The sequence below is a fragment of the Moesziomyces antarcticus genome (genome assembly GCF_000747765.1).
Source record: "Moesziomyces antarcticus DNA, scaffold: scaffold_v10004, strain JCM 10317, whole genome shotgun sequence".
Taxonomy (NCBI): Eukaryota; Fungi; Basidiomycota; class Ustilaginomycetes; order Ustilaginales; family Ustilaginaceae; genus Moesziomyces; species Moesziomyces antarcticus.
The window spans coordinates 787,586-809,423 of record NW_014639006.1 but is presented as its reverse complement, the minus strand read 5'-3'; the positions used below and the strand labels follow the sequence as shown (position 1 = coordinate 809,423).

Sequence of the window (21,838 nt, the reverse complement as noted above, 5' to 3'; positions counted from 1 at the left end):
GCACCATTACGGCGACGGTCGCTTGCCTCTGCTATGGTCTCTGATCATGCCGATCCCTCCCTCGCAGCATGCTCGTGGTGGCAGGCAAAAACCCAAGGTCGGAGCACGCCAGCGTCTAATGTCCACGGCGGAGGATCCGTGCGTTACCACGTCGGAGGCACGGGCGTATACTAGCTATGTCACCGCCTGTCTCTCCCTAAAAAGATGTGTCCGGGGACTTTCCCTACAGCATGTCCTTGCCGCGAGCGGAAAGAAGAAGGCTGCAAAAGAAGACCCGTCGCCGCTCCAGCAACGGTGCGGCGGGTCGGGTCAAAAGCGGTCCTTTGCACGTCTCTCTGGGTGTAAAGATGGGGAGGAGGCCAAAAGGCTTGGTGATAGACAGACAGACTGTTGGAGTCGTGTTCGTCCGGTGTCGCAACGAAGCCTGAGGGCTGCGCCGCATGTGACGAACCTGCCACCGGATGCCACCGCTTACAGCGACAGCAAACGCGGCGGTCCGTCCAGCGTTTTGACGTGTTTGTGGTTGGAAGGAAAGAAGGAAGAGGTCAAAGGCTTTGCGCCCAATGAATTTTCTTTGGTCCTGCAGCCCGAAAATTGCAGCTGCGGATCGCATTTGCAAAAAAAGCTGCTTCCGGCCGGATGGAAAAAAAGACTGGTTTCAGAGCGCAAAGCCTCCACCTGCATCAATCAGACTTCGACGCCTTTTCTGCAGAGAGCACCAATCCTCACGGCAACACCTCCATCACATTCTGCCTCCCTTAGACGCTTGTGATACAAGTCCAGTACATAGTGATGCTTACAAGGACCGGAATTCGACTTTCGACGCGGGCGCTGGCTCCTATGGGCGCCTCTCGCCTGGCGGCACGGCTCGGCGTCCCCGCTGTGGCTCGAGTCGCACCAGCCACGCGCAGCCTCTCCATCTCGGTCGTGCGCGCCAACGAAGACACCTTCCGCAGGGGAAAGGCGCCTTTCGAGGAGGCGCATTCAATTGAGTTCATCAACTATTTGCTGGATCAGCCCGTCGAAACGACTCACGAAGCGCTCGTGGAAAGGCTCACGGACGACGAGATTGCTTTGCTGCCATTTGTGATCACCAACAGGAGGTGGGGCCCATTGCGAGACCCGTTCACGCTGCCTCGACGCCTAGAAGTCGATCAGTCGGAGGAAGGCGATCGTCCCCTGAAGAACGCCGAGTTCGTTTACCGCACCTTTAAAGTGAATTCGATGCTTCACTTGAAACGTCTCAACACCGAGATCGCTGCACAAGTCGAGGTCGAGGGCAGGCACAGCGCTTTCAGCCCTGTCATGCTGATCGATCCACAGTCGCGCACCCTCACCGTCGGTTTGCCTGCGTACGTTGGTATTCAAGCGCCTTACCCCGCCAAGGACAACGTCGAGCAGGTCAAAGTCCAGCTCAGAGAATACCGCGCCGAATCAACGTCGCCAGAGAAGAAGAAGGGGATTGCCAACGAGCTCCGTGCGCTCGTCGTGCCGCGAGGATTCACCTTCCCCTACATCCGCTTCGCCAGGTTCCTCAACTCGCTGTGGGAATCCGTCAGGAGCCTCGATCAGAAGCAACTCTTCAACAAAGAGACCCGTTTCGACAGCCGAGGTTATATCGTCGATGCCTCTGCCACCGATGCAGCTGCCAGGTCGCCCGTCACCCGCCGCTCTCGCAACCCGGACGCAGCGCCTCGCCAGAAGAGGAACAGATCTCTTGCCGACAAGCTCAGAGCCGATGATCGAAAACTTCCCGAGGCAGGTACCTTTGTTGCCCAGGACGGAGATGTGCACAAGCCCGATGCCGACGAAGCACTGGAAGAGCATGTGCCTTTTCCCAAACCCGCTCCCGAAGAGATGGGCATGAAGACACTTCCCACGGCAGGTGACAAGCTCAAAGCCGATGACCCAAAACTTCCCGAGGCAGGTACCTTTGTCGCTCAGGACGGAGATGTGCACAAGCCCGATGCCAACGAGGCGCTCGAGGAGCACGTGCCTTTCCCCAAGCCCACTCCCGAGGAGATGGGCGTGAAGAAGCCCACAGAGCCCTCATCCTAGAACCTGTATTGTAGCCCCAATCCCCGTTCTCACCGGTGCCATATGCTTTCTCATGTGCCTGTTGTGTTCTTCTCCGCCCTGAGCACCGCATTGATGTTGCCCGCCGTGGTTGGTGAGCTGGTTCCAGGCGAGAGGTAGAAGAGCATGCACGTCCGTGAGGATAGAATTCGGCTTACCCTGCCAAGCGGCGTGTGGAGGATGCGAAGAAATCATCGGCTAAATTTGCGGCGTCCAGCTGCGTTGTGATCGCCTTCCCCCGCGTGGAGGTGGGGCGAGCCAACCTTCGGCATGACTTGAGCTGGATAAGTCGGTTCCACCATCACATGCATGCTGGTGACCTACTCAAGGTCGCTCTTGTCTCGAGTCTTGCATCGCGCTGCACCCGCCATTCAGCCCGCTCATACATCGCATCTGCATCCTGTCGCAACATGTCGGAGCCGGTCTCTGCCTCGAGCTCGAGTCAAGGCGCTGCAGCTGGCGGTAAAAAGGTCAAGCAGAACAAGCGTCCATCACCCGAGGAGATCGAAGCCAAGCGCCGCGAGCGTGCGGCCAAAAAGGAGAAGGAGGCCGCCGACAAGGTCGCCAAGGAAGCGGAGCTCGCGGCTGCAATTGCTGCCAACGGCAAGATTCCAAACGGACATCTGGACGAGCATGGCAATGTGCTCTTTGTCCCGCGAGACTGGGCTCATGTGTCGCAAGCCAGAGAGAACTCGGCATCGGCCAAGCAAAAGGTGCGGGTCGTCAGCTGGAACATCCTCGCGCAAGGGCTGGTGCGCCGCACGCTCTTCCCGGGCTCGGACTGCCTCAAGTTCAAGGATCGATCGGTGGGGCTGACGGCCGAATTCTCGAGTCGCACCGGACACGGCTGGGATGTGGGATGCTTCCAGGAGGTGGACCGCATGGACGTGCATGGAGAGACGCTCGACAAGGACGGCTTCAGCTACGTGTACGAGAAAGGATACCGACAGAAGCAGCACGGCCTGCTCGTGGCTTGGAGACGCGACCTCTTCGGCGAGAGCGCTCACAAACGCATGACCATCGATCTTGATGCCGAAAGTGTCTCCGCACCGTCCGAGCCGATCCGAACAGCATGTTCGCGCGTGACCCGCAACGTAGGCCTGTTCGTGGCGCTCACGTTGCGCGACTCTGCCACTGGCGATGCTGGCGCCAAGCCGGGGATCATTGTGGCAACCACGCATCTGTTCTGGCACCCCATGCATGCCTATGAAAGGGCGCGACAGTCTGGGATCCTGGTGCGAAGGCTGCACGAGTTTCGCAAAGAGCTGGGAGCAGAGTGGCAAGACGCACCCTGCATCCTCGCCGGCGACTTCAACGATCAACCGCACTCGGCGACCTACCACCTTTTGGCAGGCCGCGAGTTGACGCCGCACTGCCACGGGGAAGTGTCGATGTCCAGCGTAGTGCACAAGAGCATCGACGAACGCAGGGAAAGGGGCGGCGTCTCGGTCGGCTTTGCTGAGGGCACAACGGAGGTGGCCCGTAACCTTCCCTCCACCAAGTCTGTCGCTCCGAGCACCGACAGTGCTGCAGTCGAGGAACAAGACCAGCAGAACGCAGAGGAAGATGCGGAGGAGCAAGGCGAGGAGGGGGAGGGAGAGGAGGAGGAAGCGGAAGAGGAGGGCGGTGAGCCTGACGACCGCATGCTCAAGAACTGCCGTGCAGCAACTGAGGAAGATGCGCTCTTGTCCATGGACGAGCTGCTCCAGCTGCACGATGTCAGCCGTCCTCGACCAGGATCAGCCAGAGCGCAAGGAGACTCTGGCGAGGCCACATCTGCGCACCTCGGCTCCGCGTATGGCCTCCACTACGGTCACATGAGCGACCCTTCGGAGGATGGCAACTTTTTCGGCTCGCCCGAACGAGGCCGTGAGCGCTGGGACGACCCTGACTGGACGCCAGAGACGCCCAACTGCCACACGGGCGACAGCACCGAGCCCATGTGGACCATCTTTTCGAGCCTCTTCTGCCTTACGCTCGACTACATCTTTATGCTGCCCAAGGTGGAAACGTCGACCGAAGCGCGCGCTGCTCCAAGCTACCCCACGGTGACAAGGCTGCTGCGCACGCATCGCACCGAGACCCTTCAACCGGGCGTTCCTAGAAAGGGCGTTTGTGCCTCGGACCACATCGCCATTGGCGCGGAGATTGAGCTGTAGACAGCCCATTTTTTATATTCACGGAACTTCCGACCACTACATGGCTTTGTATCAAGGTTCACTTTGTCAAAGGCATGCCATCCGAGGCGTCGTGAGAACATCGTGTGATCTATACGAGTGAGCCTCGGTGCAGCCGACGGAGAAGAGTCTGGCGCGTCTCGCCGCTGCGTTGGGCGTTCAGCCTCCACACCCACACGCTGCACCGCTCGTGCATTTTTGGACCCTGTGTTGCTTTGGCAACGCGGCACGCGCCTCCTCACCCTAGCCAAAGATGGAATCACCCTGCCATCTTGCTGATCTGTCCAAGCATCACCAGAGCCGCTGCTCCATCGACCGACAGTATCGGCTCTGATCCGTCAGCCTAATCAACACCAAAGTGCATCCGTGCTGCACGATGTTGCGATGCCACTGAAGCGACCGGACGCACCAACCCACACACAATCGGATCTCACCGACATCATGCCGACGCAGGCTCCCAAGGACAGCGGGTCAGTCGCCGCACCATCGCAAGGAGACGGCGAGTCCGATCAAGCACCACCTAGAGCCCCGTATACGGATGGAAACGCAACGCAGAAGGAAGGTCCATCCCTAGCGCCGGCCAACGGTGCTGCACCTCAGAAAGTGGAGCCTGCGGACTCTAAACCCCTCTCGCAAGATGAACCCCCACCAGCTTATGAAGATACCCCGGAGATCGATTCTGCTCCCAAAGGAAGCGAAGAGGCAGCAGCAGCAACAGAAGCCCCCGTGCGAGATGCGCACCCACCTCCCAAAGAGGTCCGTGCTCCCAACAGCGCCAAAGTCACCAACTCCATTCCAGACCCGGCCGTATCACTATCCGCATCACGCCCAACCATGCTACCACCGCCCAGACCTAGCATGGCCGCATCTTCTTTCATCAATACCACCCCTACCTTGACGCCTGGTTCCACTTGGGGCCCTTCGGCAGCGTCCGCCGCAGCCGCTCGTGCCGAAGCAGCCGAGCCTGGAAGGATTGGCGACCTCAAACGCTTCACTCTGTGGGAAACGAAGACCCGCTTCTATCTGGTCGCCTACAACACCAGTCAGACCCGCTTCCGCATCCTCAAAGTCGACAGGACCCCGCCCACTGCTCCTATATTTACCAAATCCCAGCCTGAAGCTGAAAAACCTCGGGAGGCGAGTGGACCGTCCAGCAGCACGCCGGCGACACCCGCCGTCTCTGTCCACATCGACCCTGCGCCTCAGAGTGCTCCTTCGTCTTCGAACGTCAAGACTGCTGAGACTCGGCTCGAATCGTCCAAACCAGCAAAGGCCAACGCCGCGGCCTCGGACTGCTCCGCGCGTGGGCAGCCTTATGTCTCGCTCAATGATCCGCAGATCTGCAAGCTCAATCGACGAATGCTCGATGCCATGCAGACTCCCCGAGACGGTACAAACTCAACCCCCGCCAACGCTGCGCTCAAAACCGATGCCGCCTTCGGCAAGACATCAAGCGTCGCGGCGCTACCGAAAAATGGCAACGCCGCCTCTCTCGTCGCCGAGACCAAGGCGGCCGGAGGCGCTTCTACTCCTGGCTCGAGGCACATTGAAACCACCACAGACTCCAAGGCGGCTAGTTCCAAATCCAAATCTTCGTCAGCAGCAGCAGACTGGGAGCTCAACGTCACTTCAGACCGCGTCGTCTATTCTCGCACTCAGGTCGCCGAGCTTCTCGAGATGATCCGCGAAGGCAACCGTGCCACCGGCGGACTCCAGGAAGTTGGCCGCTTCTTTGGCATCGTAGGCTTCATCCGCTTCACAAGTACCTACTACATGGTTCTCATCAGTCGTCGTAGCGTCGTCGCCTTGATCGGCGGCCACTATATCTACCATTGCGACGAGACCGTCATCCTGCCCGTCTGCCATCCAGCCGTACTCGCCTCCCTTCCGGGACGCACCAAGCTCATGGAGCAGGAGGAAGCCCGTCTCCTCCACCTCTTCAAACAGGTCGACCTCAGCAAGAACTTCTACTTTAGCTATACCTACGACCTCACAAAGACCTTGCAGGATAATCTCACCTCAACGCCTGGTGACCCGCTCGAGAAGGCAAGCTCCGTTTCGCCCTCCAAGCAGCCCATCACCGCCTGGGGCTACAACGAAAAGTTCATTTGGAATCATCACCTCCTCCTTCCTGCCTTTGGCGCCTCGGAACACCTGCAGCCAGATGAAGATCCAAGGAACGAGTGGGTGCTTCCGCTCGTCTATGGCTTCGTCGACCAAGCCAAGCTGAGCGTGCTCAATCGCACCGTCTATACAACCCTTATCGCGCGAAGATCGCGACACTTTGCCGGTGCGCGCTTCCTCAAGCGCGGCGTCAACGAGCGCGGACACGTCGCCAACGACGTCGAAACCGAGCAGATCGTCAGCGAGGCACTCACCACACCCTTTTTCGCACCAGGTCGCAAGCGATTCGAACCCCGCGAAAGCAAGCCGCGAGCTTCTCCAGCCACACGTCGCGGCGGGGATCTCATCCGCGCTAGGGGCTTACGAGAAAAGGCGAGCACACAGGACGCGTCCAAGCTCGACTCGCAGATACGCAGGGAGAAGGGGCGCGCCATCAAACAGCACAGAGAGAATGGCGTTGATCACGCAGACGAGGAGGATTTGGAAGACCTACCGCTCGATCCATCGCCAAGATACACTTCGTACGTCATGATGAGAGGAAGCATTCCGGTCTACTGGACGCAGGACTCGACCAACATGTCGCCTCGCCCTCCCATCGAGATCTCGCTCGTCGACCCCTACTATTCAGCCGCAGCTCTGCACTTTGACGAGCTCTTCCATCGCTATGGCACACCCGTGATCGTCCTCAATCTCATCAAAAGCAAGGAGAAGCAGGAGCGTGAGGTCAAATTGCTGCGCACCTTCGGCGAGTGCATCAGCTATCTCAACCAGTTCCTCCCCACGAGCAAGAAGATACGCTACATAGCCTGGGACATGAGCCGCGCCAGCAAGAGTCACGGTCAAGATGTCATTGGCGTTCTCGAGGACATTGCCGAAGAGACGCTTGAGACCACCCACTTTTTCCACTCTGGACCAGAGCCCAGCGCTTTCCGTGCGCAGACGAGCAGTCACGCTGCGTCGCAGAGTCATGGCAGCCCGGACGCGGACCCATCCGGCTATGAAGGCTCGAACGCCGGGCCAAAGTCGACGACAAGAGGTCATCCGCCTCGAAGGGAAACGATTCTGCTGCAGGAGGGCGTCGCCAGGGTCAACTGCGTCGATTGTCTCGACAGGACCAACGCTGCTCAGTTCGTGATCGGCAAGGCGGCTTTCGGCCATCAGCTGCACGCGCTTGGATTGCTCGACGACCCTTCCCTGCCCTTTGACTCGGATGCGGTCAACATGTTGACGGAAATGTACCATGACCTGGGCGACACGATCGCCATGCAATATGGCGGCTCTGCGCTAGCACACACAACCGACACGTATCGAAAGATCAACCAGTGGACCTCGCATTCGCGCGACGTGCTCGAAAGCATGAAGCGCTACTACGCCAACTCCTTCGCCGACGCGGACAAGCAGGCAGCCATCAACTTGTTCCTCGGCGTGGACCCGGCGGCTCCGGATTTCTCCCCACACGTCTTCCCCGAGAACATTCCGGTCTCGACCAAGAAGACCACCGAGAACGGCCACGAGCAGTCTGCGAAAGTTGTCCGTGCCGTTCCGTTCAGGCCGCACTACCAGCACTGGTTCGACCCCCTGCACTTGCAGCCGCGTGGGACGCTCGAGAGTCGCGAACGGAGACTGCGGCAAGTCGCCAATGCAGATGCAGGCTTTTGGGCCGAGTATTATCGCCCGAGCCTGTTCACGGATCTGAACCGGCATCACGCCTTCAAGATGACTGCAGTGCACCAGTATTCGCATCTGCACGGTGGAGTGTCGCACGCCTCGGGTGGCTTGGGTATGCCACACAGCCAGTCGGCAGGCGCTCTCAGCATGTATGCCGGCCAGATCGGAGGAGCCGCTCAACTGACGCGCCATGTCCGCTCCACCTCTAACTCGAGCCTGTCGTCGGGCACTTTCAATCCGCATCAAGCCGGCTATATGGTCGAGTATCCGAGTCCCTTCAAGCCGCGTGGAGGCGCTGCGGACCTTTCGGCTTATCGAACCTCGCAGCAGCAGCATTTGCGGCGCGTAGAGAGCGACGCCCGGAGTCTTGCGACGCAGAGTTCGGCAACCATGGTCAACGAGGCACAGAGTCCCGTCTCGCCCGACAGCGGACAGCATTTCTCGTCGTCACCAGCGGGGTCGGCTTCGAGTGCACTGCCGCCTTCCAAGGCCATCATCGGCGGCGTGAGGCGATGGATCTCGATCAACAAGCCCGGAGGCTCGCCGCGTCTTGGCGGGCGTGGGTCGCACAAGTCGCGTCACAGGTACAGCATAGCGTCGTCCGAGGGAGGCGATCACCAACATGAGGAGGTGCGACGGGGCGGCGACTCGGCAGGACCGGTGCGTGGAGCTTCGGTGCCATCAACGGGTGCTGTCCTTGGGGGCTTCGATCCTCACACGTTCAACTTTGCCGGTCGGTGGCAGACGGTGAATCCCGTCGGCCCTGCTGTTGCTGGATCCAACGTGGCGATCGAAGCCGCGCTGAACAAGGCGTGCAATCCGCACATCTCGGAAGAGGAGGAATCAGAGTACGCGTTCTACACGACGCAGTTCCTCGACGAGTATGCGCGGCCGAGTAGCGGGGATGCCGCTTACGACGCAGAACAGGCTAGTCGTGCCGACGCACAGATGCCGCTCGAGAGGATAGCAGCCTTGACGGACCACCATCTGATTGACGAGAAAGACATCCAGATCTACGAAGAAGGCGTGGCTGTCAGCGGTGGCAAGGCGGCGGCGGTCGACAGATTCGTGCGCTACTCGACCGTGGACCCTGTGTTGGTCAGCCATGCCAACGCGGCCAGTCAGCTCGCCTTCCCTGTTGCCGTCTCGGCGATTCAGTCCGGGATGGCTACGGGTGCGCCGGGCTCGCAGTTCTCAGCGGGCGCCAATGCAGCCGCAGTCGTGTCAGCAGCACCGGTGCCTTCGGGCCTGACTGCTTCCGAGGCCAAGATCCGCGCCTACACCTCCTGGCTCTCTCTGGGCCAGACCAAGCTCGTCAGTTTCTAACGGCGCTCGTCTCGGCTTCGCGGTGGTGGGATAGATGCATTTCAAATACAGTATGGTTTTGATGCGTGGCGTACAAATACAGATGGCAGAAGACCATGGCGTGTGAGCCCGACCAAGACAGTCGGCTCGAGGGGTATGTTGACGAGCTTGTGGATGCGTCGATGTTGAGTTACTTGAACATGACTTGGATGGAGAAGGTCTTTCCATCCGGGTCGTAGTGGCTCCAAGTGGAGGGTTCTGGTCTTGGTCTTGTGGCTGGTGCTGACGAGGTGACTAGGCCTGTATCTCTGCGGTCGATTTCGCGGGATTGGAGTTTGAATGCGATTGTCTCGTATGGTTCTGCAGCGACGACGAGGTACTGGTAGTTTCGATCGGGTGCCTCTTGTTTCTGCTCAAACGCGCCCATGAAGCGATGCATCGGCACCACACCCTCCTTGATCTCTGGCAGAGACACCTGGAACAGCAATCCGAGTCGACCTCCCTCGCCACCTTCCAACAAAGGCTCGCGCACCTTGGTCACCTTGTATCCCGGTCGACCGATCTTGACAAACTGCTTCTTCGGCACGGCCTCTGTGGCCGAGGCGGTGATGAGCTTGTTGGAGTCGTACGCGTTTTCCTTGGCTTCACGGGCGGCACGTCTGGCAAGGTTGGTCTGATGCTTCTTGCCCTGAGTATGGGCGAGATAGCTACCCTCATTCGTATGGAGCGTCAAGCAGAGTCGGCACTCGAGGCCGCCCAGGTGGTTCTTGAGAAGGTAAGGGTCCTTGGCTAGGTCGATCGTCTCGAGCGCGAGCTTACGCAGCCGATCGCGTCGGTCGACATTGCTCTCGGAGGCTCCGGCGATACCGCCACCTTTGTTACCTGCTCGACCCGAGAAGTCCATCGTCAGCCTCGTGACCGCGTGCTGTCGTGGTGTGGATGTGGGACGAGAAGGTGTAGAATGAGAAGGAGCAAGGGAAACGGACCTCTGGGCAATCCAATCCATGACTTGCAGTTCCGATGTCCGAATCTTTCGATTTTGTCGCTTCTTGTCAGGTCGAGGACCTACACAAACGTGCAAACGAAAATCACGTGCGTTAGGCTCAGCAGATGTGGATTTCGACGATCACTCCACATGGGGTGGAAACGCGTTCTCAGGCGCCCAGGCCGTGAACACGCAAGCCCAGAGGCAGGCGCTTGAGCCACCTCTTGCCAACCGCACTTCGACATCATCATCATTGCTAGCCGCTCATCGTACTACGCTCATCATCATCACCTGCCGACGTCGCCGCATTTTCCAACACCACTGCATCAACAACACATTATCGGGAGACATGATCAACTTTCACCCTGGCCAGACGTGGTCGTCGAACCCCAACCCGGCGTACGCCAACCTTGGCACTCCGTCTTTTAGCTCGGCGGCTGCATCATCTTCGTCGGATCCCACCTCGCACACGTCGCAGCCGATCGTGACGGGTACGTCGGTGCTCGGACTCAAGTACAAGGATGGCATTATGCTCGCCACGGACACGCTCGCCTCGTACGGCTCGCTCGCACGATTCATGGACATCACGCGCATCTCGCAGTTTGGACAGAACACGCTCATCGGTGCGAGCGGCGACATGAGCGACTGGCAATACGTGCAGCACATGCTGGGAAAGCTCATCACATCCGAAGAGGTCACTGCCGACGGACACACGCTTACACCCGCGCAGATCTACGCCTACCTCGCGCGTGTCATGTACAAGAGGAGAAGCGACATCAACCCTCTCTGGAACTCATTTGTGCTCGGCGGCGTGGACCCCAAGGACGGCACACCATTCCTGGGCTACGTCGACCTGCTCGGCACCACGTTCACAAGCAGCACCATCGCCACGGGCTTCGGTCTGCACCTGGCGCAGCCTCTGCTGCGAAAGATGGTCGAGGGTCGCGAGGACACGTTGACCGAGGAGGAGGCCAAGGATATCCTCGAGAACTGCATGAAGGTGCTCTTCTACCGCGACGCAAGATCGCTCAACAGGTTCCGTGTCGCCAAGGTTACCAAGGAAGGATGCCACATCTCGGAGCCGTACAGTGTGCCAACCTCGTGGGGCTTCGCCGAGATGCTGCGCGGATACGGACCCCAGACGCAGTAAGATCGGGCACGCCCGATCTGGCTCCGACCTCGATCTGTACGCAGACGAATGCTCGACTGCCTTTCCCCACGCTCACGCACCCGGCTTGTCTCCCATGTACCAATATATCGCTTTCCCTCTGCTTTGAGCTGTGGTCGTGCGGTCTGTGGCTCTTTTCAGGGACGATCGGTCAGGCCGTGTACCGAGATATCAGCGACGGTCAAGGCTTGTGAGAGCGAGTTCGCGTATTCGGAAGGCATGCGAGCTTTTCCCGGCGGAAGCAGGCAAGGGCCGATTGAGTAAGGTCGCGGTATACGCATCCGAGGAGCGAGCGGCAGGGCGGTGCTTTGCGAGGAAACAGCGTGCGGTTGTCGCCACGAAGCGTGGCGACAGATCTGCTAGTGAATACAGATCGGCGGTCGGTTCCTTGCGTTGCCGCACACCAGCTTGCCACCCACACAACGCCGTACGTGCAACCACCCAGAGGAGCGAATAATGCTCATGAAGCAGGCAGGCGTGCGAAAGGGCGCAGCCACACAAAACGGCACAACATATTTCGCGCCTCGTCGTGGTGGGGACGACGGAAGCTTCGGACCAGCCGCAAAGCGCGAGGAGAGAGCCCACAATTGCCTCGTGCCTGGAGTTGATACGACGGAGGAGCGTGGGCAAGCCAGGCAACAGGCACCGGATGAAAGACGGCCGAGTTGCGGCCGAACAGGATGTGCTCTCGTCGTGGTCGTATTGTGCTTCACACCGGGCCGCCTCCGATGATTTGCCCAGAGATGTGACTGTCAAGCGCCGAGCTTATTCGAATGACACGAGCAGAAACATGCTCTGGCGTGGCGAGTTGGAAGAGACGGAAGTTGATTGCATCTGCAAGGGCCGAACGCCCTGCGCTTCCGCTGCCGATTCGGTTCATCCGAAGCATACACCAGTCGCAACCCAGAAACTGCGCGTAGCAGGAACGAGCTCGGTTCGCAACCACACGACGCCGCTGCGTCGCCAAACCGTGATCACACTATCGTCCTCGGCTGGACACAGCGGAACTCTCCCGACGCCACCGCGCGACTTGTGATTGTGAGTCGCTTGGCGCAAGATCCGAAAGCCTCGACCCTCGATACTGTGGGAGCACCACTTTTCGAATTCAGCCTTGGTGGCTGCAGGGTAAGGCGGCGAGCTCATCACGACCAACAGTGGTACTATCGTCACCGCTCCTCGACTTGGCCCGACTTTCAAGCGAGAATTGCGCTTTCCCGGGAACGCTTGCAAGCGCCTCTGTAACCGATCCCCAGTCGGATCTCCTCCATTATCCATCTCGGCAGAGACAAGCGAAGTTTTCGGGAAGGTGCGAGCGGGATGCAATTTATGCAGATCGCCCATTGAAATTTAGAGTGTTTCTGTTTGTTTGAGACAGCAAATAGAGGTACGGCTTCACCCGCGGAAATCATGGGAAACGGGCAGGTGCGCCGCGGGTACATGCTCACCTGTCTAACAAGGCGAAGGCTGCGTCGATGGGTTTTCCGACGGCGGGCCTGCCTGAACAATTGATGCTCGCTCTGCCAGCAAGTGCAGGTTGTGCCAACAAGCGAGGGCCGCATTGTGTTTCGCGTGCTGTCGATGATGCGAACGGATGTCCGAGTACGAGGACTCTCTCTCGCCGATTGTACAACGCGCGCCGCAGGAACCGCATCCACGCTGCAGTTATGGGCGGCACCAGGGCAAGAGCCAACTTTGTGCTCGGAGCATCCGATAGCCCCTGACCCTTCTTGCCAAGATCACATTCGGATGTATCATAGAGATCTGTGGCTTGTCCGTCGGCGAAAGGTCCGAGCCCTCCGACATCGTGTAGGTGCTGTGCAAGTGCCTCTGCGCGGCGTATTTTGGCGGGAAGCCAAAGCGCTCCAGCTCATTTCCGCCGCAATGCAGCAAGTGGTGCCACATTGATGGCTGTGCTACAATCATGGCTGTCACCTGCATCCTTTGTGGCACCCCGCACAGCAGTGTTGTCACAGCCCGTTGCGTCAATTTGGCCGCTGTTTGCTTGTTTCAGGGCGGCAGAGCACATCCGGCGTTACGCCGTGGGGGCTCGACGGTGGGTCTCGTCGCTTCGGCCAAGCGACCCGTAATGCGACGTGCGGGATCCATCACTATGAACTGCCTCAGGATCTGCAGAGGCCCACAGCTGACGCACAGCATGAGCAGCTGAGCATCTCTTGTGTGCGACGGGGCCAAGCCGTCTATAAAGCGCCACATCGTCTCTGACCGACCCCTTCCTCTTGCTCTACCCTGCATTCCCTCTACTCAGGCCTCTGAGACGACGGACATTACTTCGCTCTTCTTCAGGCATCTGCTAGCATCCTCCACCTTCCCTGCGTTCCGACCCTTCTTCAACAAGCGCATTGGCTGGAGATGAGGCTTTCCTGGGGCTCCTTCGCCCTTCTCGGGTTGACAGCCAAAAACGCATTCGCTTTGCCTGCCTCTCAATCCCCAGATCTCGGCAGCAAGCTATCGAGTGCAACACATCCCCATCAAATCTCGCAAATGTCAGCTCGCGCCGGATCAGAGTCGGATCCTTGGCTCGATAAAGACATTCTGGCTAGTCCTGAGGTCGTGGACTCGTGCTCTCGGCACCACAAACACCACGTCGAACGCGGGGATGAGGTCGACGAACACCATCGTGAAGATGAACACCATCGTGAACATGAACACCATCATGAACATGGAAACCATCATGAACATGGAAACCATCATGAAGATGAACACGATCACGATGAACACCATTCAAAACACAGTAAGAGACGTGGCTGCGTTCCATACGACTACACACCGCAGACGCGCACGTACGACTTTGTCCTCACCAATGGCCTCGCTGCTCCGGACGGATTCCTCAAGAAGCGCATCTTGATCAATGGTCAGTCGCCTGGCCCTCTCATCGAGGCCAATGAGGGAGACACGATCGTGGTCAATGTCGCCAACTACCTCGACCAGGGCACGTCGATTCATTGGCACGGCATGTTCCAGAATAGCACACCCTTCATGGACGGCATCGCTGGCTTCTCGCAGTGCCCCATCCCACCCGGTGGCTCGCTCACCTACCGCTTCAAGATCGAGGGTCAGTACGGATCGTACTGGTGGCACAGTCACTCGAAGATGCAATATACCGATGGCCTGTACGGTGGTCTGATCGTTCGATCCGAGCGCGATCCGTACCAGAAGTGCCGTGACTACGACGACGAGCGCGTCTTCCTCTTTGCCGACAACTACCACGACTTTGCCGATGATATTGTCACCCAGCTCCTCTCGGCCAAAGGCTACAACGGGTCGGTGGCAGCACCGTCACCTCAGTCGGGACTCATCAATGGAGTCGGCGTGTTCGATTGTGCGGCGCTGTACAAGGCCAAGACGCACCAGCCGGGAATGCCGAGCGCGTGCTACCCACAGCAGACGCCCACGATGGATGTTGAGCCACACAAGAAGTACCGATTCAGGTTCATCAACACAGGTTCGCATGCTCAGCACATCATCTCGATCGACGATCACGAGCTGCACGTGATCGCAGCTGACGGCACTCCCGTTGTTCCGCACAAAGTCCACCGCATTCCGATTCACAACGGCCAGAGACACGACGCGATCGTTCATACCAACGTCGGCAAGAGCGGTGACAGCTTCCTGCTGCGCTCGACCATGACGACTAAGTGCTTTGCTTTTGTCGACCCGCTGCTTAATCCTGTGGCGAATCTCACGCTGCAGTACAAGAAGCATGGACACTTCGCCCGACAGAAGGCACCCGTGCCCCACGACTGGAGCGACAACATCACTCCGTGCGTCGACCTGGACGACTCGCTGCTGATCCCGGCGATGGACACTTCAGTGCCGGTCAACACCAACCCAAACTCGCTCGGCATCTTCAACTCGCAGTTCGGCAACCTCAAGCTCGCCAACGGCACCACGCTTGGTCGCTTCTTCATCGACAATGTTACGCAAGTCAACTATGTCAACAAGCCGTACCTGCAGATGGCGCACCATGGCCAGCCGATCAATGCGTCGACCATCGCGTCGCTGCTCGTGCCGGATGATGTGTGGGTGGCGGACATCATCATCAATAACGAAGACACGTTCCTCGACCATCCCTTCCACCTGCACGGCACCGACATGCACATCATCAAGCACGGCTCCGGACGCATCGACCTGGCGCAGTGGCTCGCGCTCAACCAGCAGCCGGGCGCACTCAACCTCAAGAACCCGCTGCGTCGAGACACGATCATCGTCGGCCGCTCGAGTTACGTGATCGTCCGCATCATCCCCGACCTGCCGGGCGTGTGGCCTTTGCACTGCCACATCTCCATGCATGTTGCAGAGGGCCTCATGGCCGCCGTCGCCATCCATCCGCACAAGATCCAGCAGCTACCCTGGTCCCAAGACGTGCTCAACCTCTGTCCCACCGGCGGTCCGGCGATCAACGAGATCGAGCCGGCTTGATCCAACCCAGTGCCGCAACCAAGACGAAAAGAGATTGTGTTCGACAGCAGCCATGTGCGGATGCCTGCCAGGTCTCAGAAGACGAACCCTTACGACTCTGTATTCGCTGAAGCACCGAAATGATCCAGAGATGCGATCGCACTCTTCGTGTGGTTGGGCTGATGTGATGTGCATTGCTGAGAGTTGGGCCGAGTGTGACTGATGGGAAAGTTGGGTACAAATACAAAAAGGGGCCGGAGATTGTGGGCGAAAGGCGGGAATCAGATGATGCGCAGACTCCACGCGCCCTGTACGGGAGGACCCGCGAGGTCGCCGAGGCCGAAGCCGAGCTGCTTGAGTACGTCGGCGGTAGTGTCGTGGCCGGTTGCCTTCATGAGCTGCACCAGATCTTCGCACACAATGTGTCGGCCCGAGTGGTAGGCTGTGCCGTCGGAATCATTGACAAAGATGAGTGGCAGCAGGAAGTGCGCCGGCACGCTCGCCTGCGCAGTGGCGGAGTTGCCCTTGAGAGCGACCTTGAGCATGTCTCGAATGGGAGGTAGCGTGACGGTGATGAAGGCCTCAGGATCGCCCGCGGGTGCGGTGGATGCAGGACGCTTGACCGAATGCTGCACCTTGAGCGGACCGATGCTTCCCACCCACACATCGAGAGGGATGGGTTCCGAGGTGATAGCTGCAGGTACGATGAAGTTGGTCACGGTGGTGATCAGGGTATGCTTGGTCTGGTCGTACGTCGGCATGGACGTGATGAGCGGGAAGGGCGTCATGGGCACTTCGCACGGTCCTTCATCCTTGGACGCCTGCGTGGCGCTCGTGTCAAAGTACGAGTACTCGAATCGCGAAACGCCAATGACGGTCCATACAAACCCATCGTCCACCTCGTCTACCTCCTTGTTACCCGAAGCGTGCTCCTTGGGAATGCTGGCGGTGCTGGGGGTGATGTAGGCGATCGAGTTGCTCTCGCTCGTCTTGTGCACATCTTCGACGCTCTGCGGTGACTCGTCGAGGCCGAATCCCTCTTCGTGCGTGCGAGCAAACGTGACTCCAAGCGGACGTTTGCCGACCTGGTCGGGCGCGCACAGATGCTTCCAGCCCTCCGGCATCGTAGCGCAAAGATAGCTGCGTGGCGTGGCAAAGTTCGACTCGAGATGCTCGGAATCGCCAAAAACGGTCTCGCTCTCGCTGCTCGGCACGAACCGCATGAGCGCCACCTTCTGCAGCTGTCCCACGGGACCGTACAGATTCAAATCGTCGGGGTTCTGCTTGTCTGAAACTCCGTTGGCGGTTTGGGCGGCTGGTGGAGGACCAGCTTGAGAGTTGTCGCCCTCGATCTTGATGGCCGACTGAGCGCTGCTTCCCGGGGTCTCTGCTGCTTTTGACTCTGCGGGACGACCATTGGATGGTGGCTGCGCAGAGGAACCAGCCTTCGAAGACATCTTGCTTGCAGCTGCGAGCTTGTCACGCAAGGCGCGGTCGATGGGCACTCGGCGCGATTTGTTGCCCGAGCCAGCTGTGGGGAGTTCAGCCGGTGGATCGAGCTGCGGGAGTTGCACCTGGCCCTTGTCCACCTTGCACACCACCAGCGGGTCGCTGCTAGCGCCAGTGTTGACATCCGTCAACACGATGGTCGAGCCGTAGGTGACGCTGTCTTCCTCTGCACCAGCTAGATCCGCCAACGGCGGCCGCGAGATGAGCGTGATGCGGTATGTGGACCATTCACCATTGTGCACGACGAGCGCACCGTCGCTGCTGGTGTTCATGTACTTTGTGCGCGCGGTCTGCGAGTTGATGCGGTTGAACAACGAGACGAGAGACCCGTTCTGCACCTGATTGATCTGTCCACGTGGCTTTGCAGTCTTCTTGGACGATTTTGAGATGATGGTGACGGGAGCCGACTCGAACGACGCCCAAGCGAGGCCCTTGGGTAGGCGCGACAAGGTCTCGGAACCGTTATCAGCTTGATCGTACGCCGGGCTGCCCGCGCTCATGGCCGGAGAGAGCGGATCGGCCGCACGCGATTTCTTGAGCGGGCTAAAGATGGGAAGATGAGGCTCGAGCCCCGACGGACGGAGGAGGTTGAGTTGCAAGCGGAACGACTTGGACCTGCCGGTGGGCGTGACATAGAGCGAGCGCATCTTGGCCTCGAGAGTCTGGTCGAGCACGGCGACATTCTCGTTGGAGAAAAACTCGTCAGTGTCGCCACGCACCAGCAGGCTGACACGGCATTGTTCTTCCTCGTCGGCATCTTCGGAGGTGGAGGAGGTGGTGAGAGTGGCAGCACCGTGCTCGGCATAGCGGCGGAGGGGTCCAGTGACGCTGATGATGGGCGGTGGATTGAAGAAGCGCTTCTCGGAGCCATAGCTCTTCTGCGCCACCGAGGCGTGAGCACAGCGGACGGTAGTCATCTTGGTCTTGGATGGGTCTGCTGCAGGGATGGGCCCGGTGACGGTGTTGGGCTTGGTGAGCGTATCGATGCTGGCAATGTACTCGGCTAGCGCCTTCTCCACTCTGGTGCGACGCTCCATGGGGCCAATCTCGCGATACTTTCGCTTTCCGAGCACCTTTTTGGGCTTCTTGACTGGCTTGGGGGTCTTTTGCGGTGACTTGGGTTTGGGAGTGGTGGGTGCGTCTTCTGTGTCCTTTGCAGCTTCTTTGGTCGCTTCGGTGGCAAGACTGGAGGTGACCCTAGCTTGCAGACTCGCCATGAACTGCTCGAGGCTGGCGTTGAGGGCATCGTCGGCAACGGCGCCGGATCGTGGCTCCTGGCTGACAGAGGGTGGCGCCGCTTGCTCCGTTGTAATGCTCGTGGATGGCTGCTGAGCTGCTGCTGCTGCGTCGGCCGAAAAGAGATTCGCTTGCCGTAAGAGCGTATCGACGAAGGATTGTGCAGCATCATCCGGGGAGGTGTTTGGCTGCGGCTCTGGGGTTGCAAAGGCGGTGTGATCACCTGCGACGGTTGGATGCGAGGCAGCGTCTGTGGACGGCTCAGCTTGCTGTGCGGATATTGGGGATCCCGACTGCGGGGTGGGCATGAGCGAGGCGATGAGGGTCTCGAAGGAAGCGATATCCTCTGCGGTGGCCGGAGTGCCCTGGCCTTGGGTGGGAGTGTTATAGGAGGTGTTGAGCGCCGAGGTGTCGACAGGTGTGTCGAGCGGCTGAGTGTGGACGTCACCGAGCTGGCCGGCGATGCCTGCAGTAAAAGCTTGGATCTGCTCTTCGAGCGAAGGTCCGTCTTGGTGGGACTTGTCTTGCGCCGACGCGGCGGGCAGGAAGCTGGCGAGGTTCGAGGCATCGAGCGAGGGAATGCCATCCATGATGGTCAGATCCGGGAGTGTGGTCGCATCACCAGCTGGCTTGTCAGGCGAAGCATGCGCCGCGCCTTGATGGCCTTGCGAGGCGTCGGAGTGGGCAGACGCCGCTGCCGAGCCTGGCCTCGCAGCCGAATCTATGGATTCACCAGCCTCCATGGTCAAAGAGGCTATGCCGAAACGTTGCGACTTGCGGAGATCGTCATCCACGGAGTGATGTGACTCGCTCGAAGTGGAAGTTTGGAGACGGCAGTGGTCTTAACGGAAGCGGTGCGGAAACGTGATGAGGAGGCGGTTGAGGGAATGCAAGGTTGACTAGGGCGTCGGTGGGCGTAGAGAGGCTGACGGTGCAGCGCAACAGCCGTGGCAGCTTGGGCGAGGTTGGTGGATTCAGTCCAGGGTTCACTTTGCGCAGGAGCTGTGATGCTTGAGCTTGAGCTCGAGCTTGGACTCGAGTGCACAAAGCTGCGAAGAAGTTGACGTCGAGGTCCACAGCGTGGATGGAAAAATTTCAAGGCAGCACATCACGGCCGTAAATTTACGAATTCACTCCACCTCGTGCCTTTTTTTTTTCTTTGTCTTTTTGCTTTTCTCGGATTGCGGGACGGTTTTCCACCGTGCACTGTCAGATTTGTGGGAGAACGAAAAATCACGAAAATCCAAGAAAAGACGAGCGGAAAAGGAGGGCGCGAAATTGCAGGGCGAACCTCCACCTGTGTTGACGCTCTTTCGGCACCGGTCTGACACGGTGCTCTCGACGCGAACAAAGCGGACAGCAGACTGGACTGCAGAGAGCGGACAAAGGACAAGGAGCGAGGCTCAGTTTGAGGGCGCTCAGGACGCCCCGATTGCATTCAGATCGCTACCCGCACTGTCGGAAGCTCCGCCACCTCGTCCGCACCGCAGTCGTATGTCCGCAACGTCAACTGTCCGCACCTCCTTGCCTTCTCACCACATCACTTCCATCAGACACTCGTGCCGCTGCATCTCGTCACGTCGCCCTAACCACACATCCTCAGACTCATCCTTTGGCCTACACATCTGACCTCATCATGTCTGACGCCGATGTTCCTCAGCCCAAGCCCGAGGGCGGTGAGCAGCTCAACATCAAGGTGAAGGACGCCGACGGAAACGAGGTCTTCTTCAAGGTCAAGCGCACCACCAAGCTGTCCAAGCTCAAGAAGGCGTACGCCGAGAGGATGGGCAAGCCCGAGAACAGCGTCCGCTTCATCTTTGATGGCCAGCGTATCGGCGACAACGACACCGCCGAGACCGTAAGTTGAAGCGCCATCTTGACTTCCCGTATCCATTCGAGAGCGTTCACTGACGCTTCATCACTTCCTACCCCTTTGCCTTCCCCACACGACAGCTCAACATGGAGGACCAGGACGAGATCGACGCCATGATCGAGCAGCTCGGTGGCTGCTAGATGCTGCCCCTCGAGCGGTACATGATCACCGTTCCGACCTCGTATACCCAGCCCACCTCCTTCTCCTCTTCTCACGGGCGTGCAGCGGTCCCGCATTCGCATCGGCATCTGCATGCGCACCCGCACTTGTTCGTCTCAGCAACCGTGCTAGAGTCTCGACTCATCCCTGCATCGTTCCCACCATCATCCACCGCAAAGGGGTGGCCGCCATAGCAACGGCGCTACCTCTGGCTCGCGTACATGTTCGCCGCATGTTGCGTGCCTCCGTACCTTTGCAATTGTATTTGTTCATCAGCCAACTTCTCATCTTCGCTTCTCAACCCGACTCTGCTTTCCAGCCTGGCTCTCATCCGCAAGGCTCGCACTCTTCATCGGCCACCGTTCGCATTGACAGAAGTCTTTCGCATCTTCATTGCATCCTGCGCAGATACTAACGACATGCTACGATCAAGATCGGCGTGCATCGGCTTCTGCGCCGGAGGGTATCACAAGGAGGCATTCGAGTTTGTCATGGTCGACCCATAAGGGAGAGGGTGGCATCGGGCGGCTAGACCTTGGATCTGCGTCTGCGTCCGCCGCCTCCGCATCGACAGCAGAGCACGTCGGCGATGCAATTGAACGTTGCGATCAGCGCCGACGAGATGGCCGACACACTTTGAGTGCAAAGCAAAAGACCAAAGGGCAGAGTCAGTCTCGTGGTCACAGCGTCGCGCGGTTGGAGGCCAAGACTTACATGGTGTGTAGGATGCTTCCGATGGCGGAAAAGATGGTGTGGAACAGGCTCGCGATGGCCGAGACGATCGAACTGAGGCACGATGCAACAGCTGGTACCAACAATCCCAATGTGTCAGTCTATCATCTCAAGGATGTTCGGAGAAAACTTGTACAACGTACCTCCCATGATGGCTAGATCTTCGGTCCTTCGTGAGTCGAGTGGGTATAGTCAAGCGTCTTACGGCGACTAGTAGAGCGGATGCGTGGGTGGAAGGGGCTTCTTGATGCCCCGGGCGAGGATGCGCCTGTTTAAGTAGTGTTGTCGCTGAGATCGTATGGCACTGGCGAGGGCGGGGAGTCCAGGGCCTTAGCAGCTATGTCTCGGGTACAATGCACCACGCTTGAGCACATGCCTGGACATGGCCTCGTGGGTCTACCACCGTA

At 59.0% G+C, this 21,838-nt stretch overlaps 9 protein-coding genes across 9 annotated transcripts; 6 read left to right on the top strand and 3 right to left on the bottom strand.

Annotated features, from left to right (window-relative positions):
- Window positions 1–46: 46 nt before the first annotated feature.
- Window positions 47–2,058, top strand: PAN0_004d2418 (uncharacterized protein; the record flags this gene model as incomplete). Its single annotated transcript, XM_014802362.1, has 4 exons — window positions 47–138; window positions 247–318; window positions 424–515; window positions 779–2,058. The coding sequence occupies 4 exons, from the start codon at window positions 47–49 to the stop codon at window positions 2,056–2,058; spliced, it is 1,536 nt and encodes a 511-aa protein (XP_014657848.1).
- Window positions 2,059–2,486: 428 nt separating this feature from the next.
- PAN0_004d2417 (endonuclease/exonuclease/phosphatase) lies at window positions 2,487–4,235 on the top strand (the record flags this gene model as incomplete). Its single annotated transcript, XM_014802361.1, has 1 exon — window positions 2,487–4,235. The coding sequence occupies one exon, from the start codon at window positions 2,487–2,489 to the stop codon at window positions 4,233–4,235; it is 1,749 nt and encodes a 582-aa protein (XP_014657847.1).
- A 459-nt stretch (window positions 4,236–4,694) lies between these two features.
- On the top strand, window positions 4,695–9,371 carry PAN0_004d2416 (uncharacterized protein; the record flags this gene model as incomplete). Its single annotated transcript, XM_014802360.1, has 1 exon — window positions 4,695–9,371. One exon carries the CDS (start codon window positions 4,695–4,697, stop codon window positions 9,369–9,371), a length of 4,677 nt encoding a protein of 1,558 aa, XP_014657846.1.
- Window positions 9,372–9,540: 169 nt separating this feature from the next.
- On the bottom strand, window positions 9,541–10,254 carry PAN0_004c2415 (splicing factor 3a subunit 2; the record flags this gene model as incomplete). Its single annotated transcript, XM_014802359.1, has 1 exon — window positions 9,541–10,254. One exon carries the CDS (start codon window positions 10,252–10,254, stop codon window positions 9,541–9,543), a length of 714 nt encoding a protein of 237 aa, XP_014657845.1.
- A 100-nt stretch (window positions 10,255–10,354) lies between these two features.
- On the top strand, window positions 10,355–11,485 carry PAN0_004d2414 (proteasome endopeptidase complex, beta subunit; the record flags this gene model as incomplete). Its single annotated transcript, XM_014802358.1, has 1 exon — window positions 10,355–11,485. One exon carries the CDS (start codon window positions 10,355–10,357, stop codon window positions 11,483–11,485), a length of 1,131 nt encoding a protein of 376 aa, XP_014657844.1.
- A 2,520-nt stretch (window positions 11,486–14,005) lies between these two features.
- PAN0_004d2413 (multi-copper oxidase laccase-like protein) lies at window positions 14,006–15,943 on the top strand (the record flags this gene model as incomplete). Its single annotated transcript, XM_014802357.1, has 2 exons — window positions 14,006–14,074; window positions 14,297–15,943. The coding sequence occupies 2 exons, from the start codon at window positions 14,006–14,008 to the stop codon at window positions 15,941–15,943; spliced, it is 1,716 nt and encodes a 571-aa protein (XP_014657843.1).
- A 260-nt stretch (window positions 15,944–16,203) lies between these two features.
- On the bottom strand, window positions 16,204–19,410 carry PAN0_004c2412 (uncharacterized protein; the record flags this gene model as incomplete). Its single annotated transcript, XM_014802356.1, has 1 exon — window positions 16,204–19,410. One exon carries the CDS (start codon window positions 19,408–19,410, stop codon window positions 16,204–16,206), a length of 3,207 nt encoding a protein of 1,068 aa, XP_014657842.1.
- An 893-nt stretch (window positions 19,411–20,303) lies between these two features.
- PAN0_004d2411 (small ubiquitin-related modifier) lies at window positions 20,304–21,205 on the top strand (the record flags this gene model as incomplete). Its single annotated transcript, XM_014802355.1, has 3 exons — window positions 20,304–20,525; window positions 20,621–20,669; window positions 20,976–21,205. 3 exons carry the CDS (start codon window positions 20,304–20,306, stop codon window positions 21,203–21,205), a joined length of 501 nt encoding a protein of 166 aa, XP_014657841.1.
- A 22-nt stretch (window positions 21,206–21,227) lies between these two features.
- On the bottom strand, window positions 21,228–21,581 carry PAN0_004c2410 (uncharacterized protein; the record flags this gene model as incomplete). Its single annotated transcript, XM_014802354.1, has 3 exons — window positions 21,228–21,333; window positions 21,414–21,504; window positions 21,575–21,581. The coding sequence occupies 3 exons, from the start codon at window positions 21,579–21,581 to the stop codon at window positions 21,228–21,230; spliced, it is 204 nt and encodes a 67-aa protein (XP_014657840.1).
- Between the last annotated feature and the right edge of the window lie 257 nt (window positions 21,582–21,838).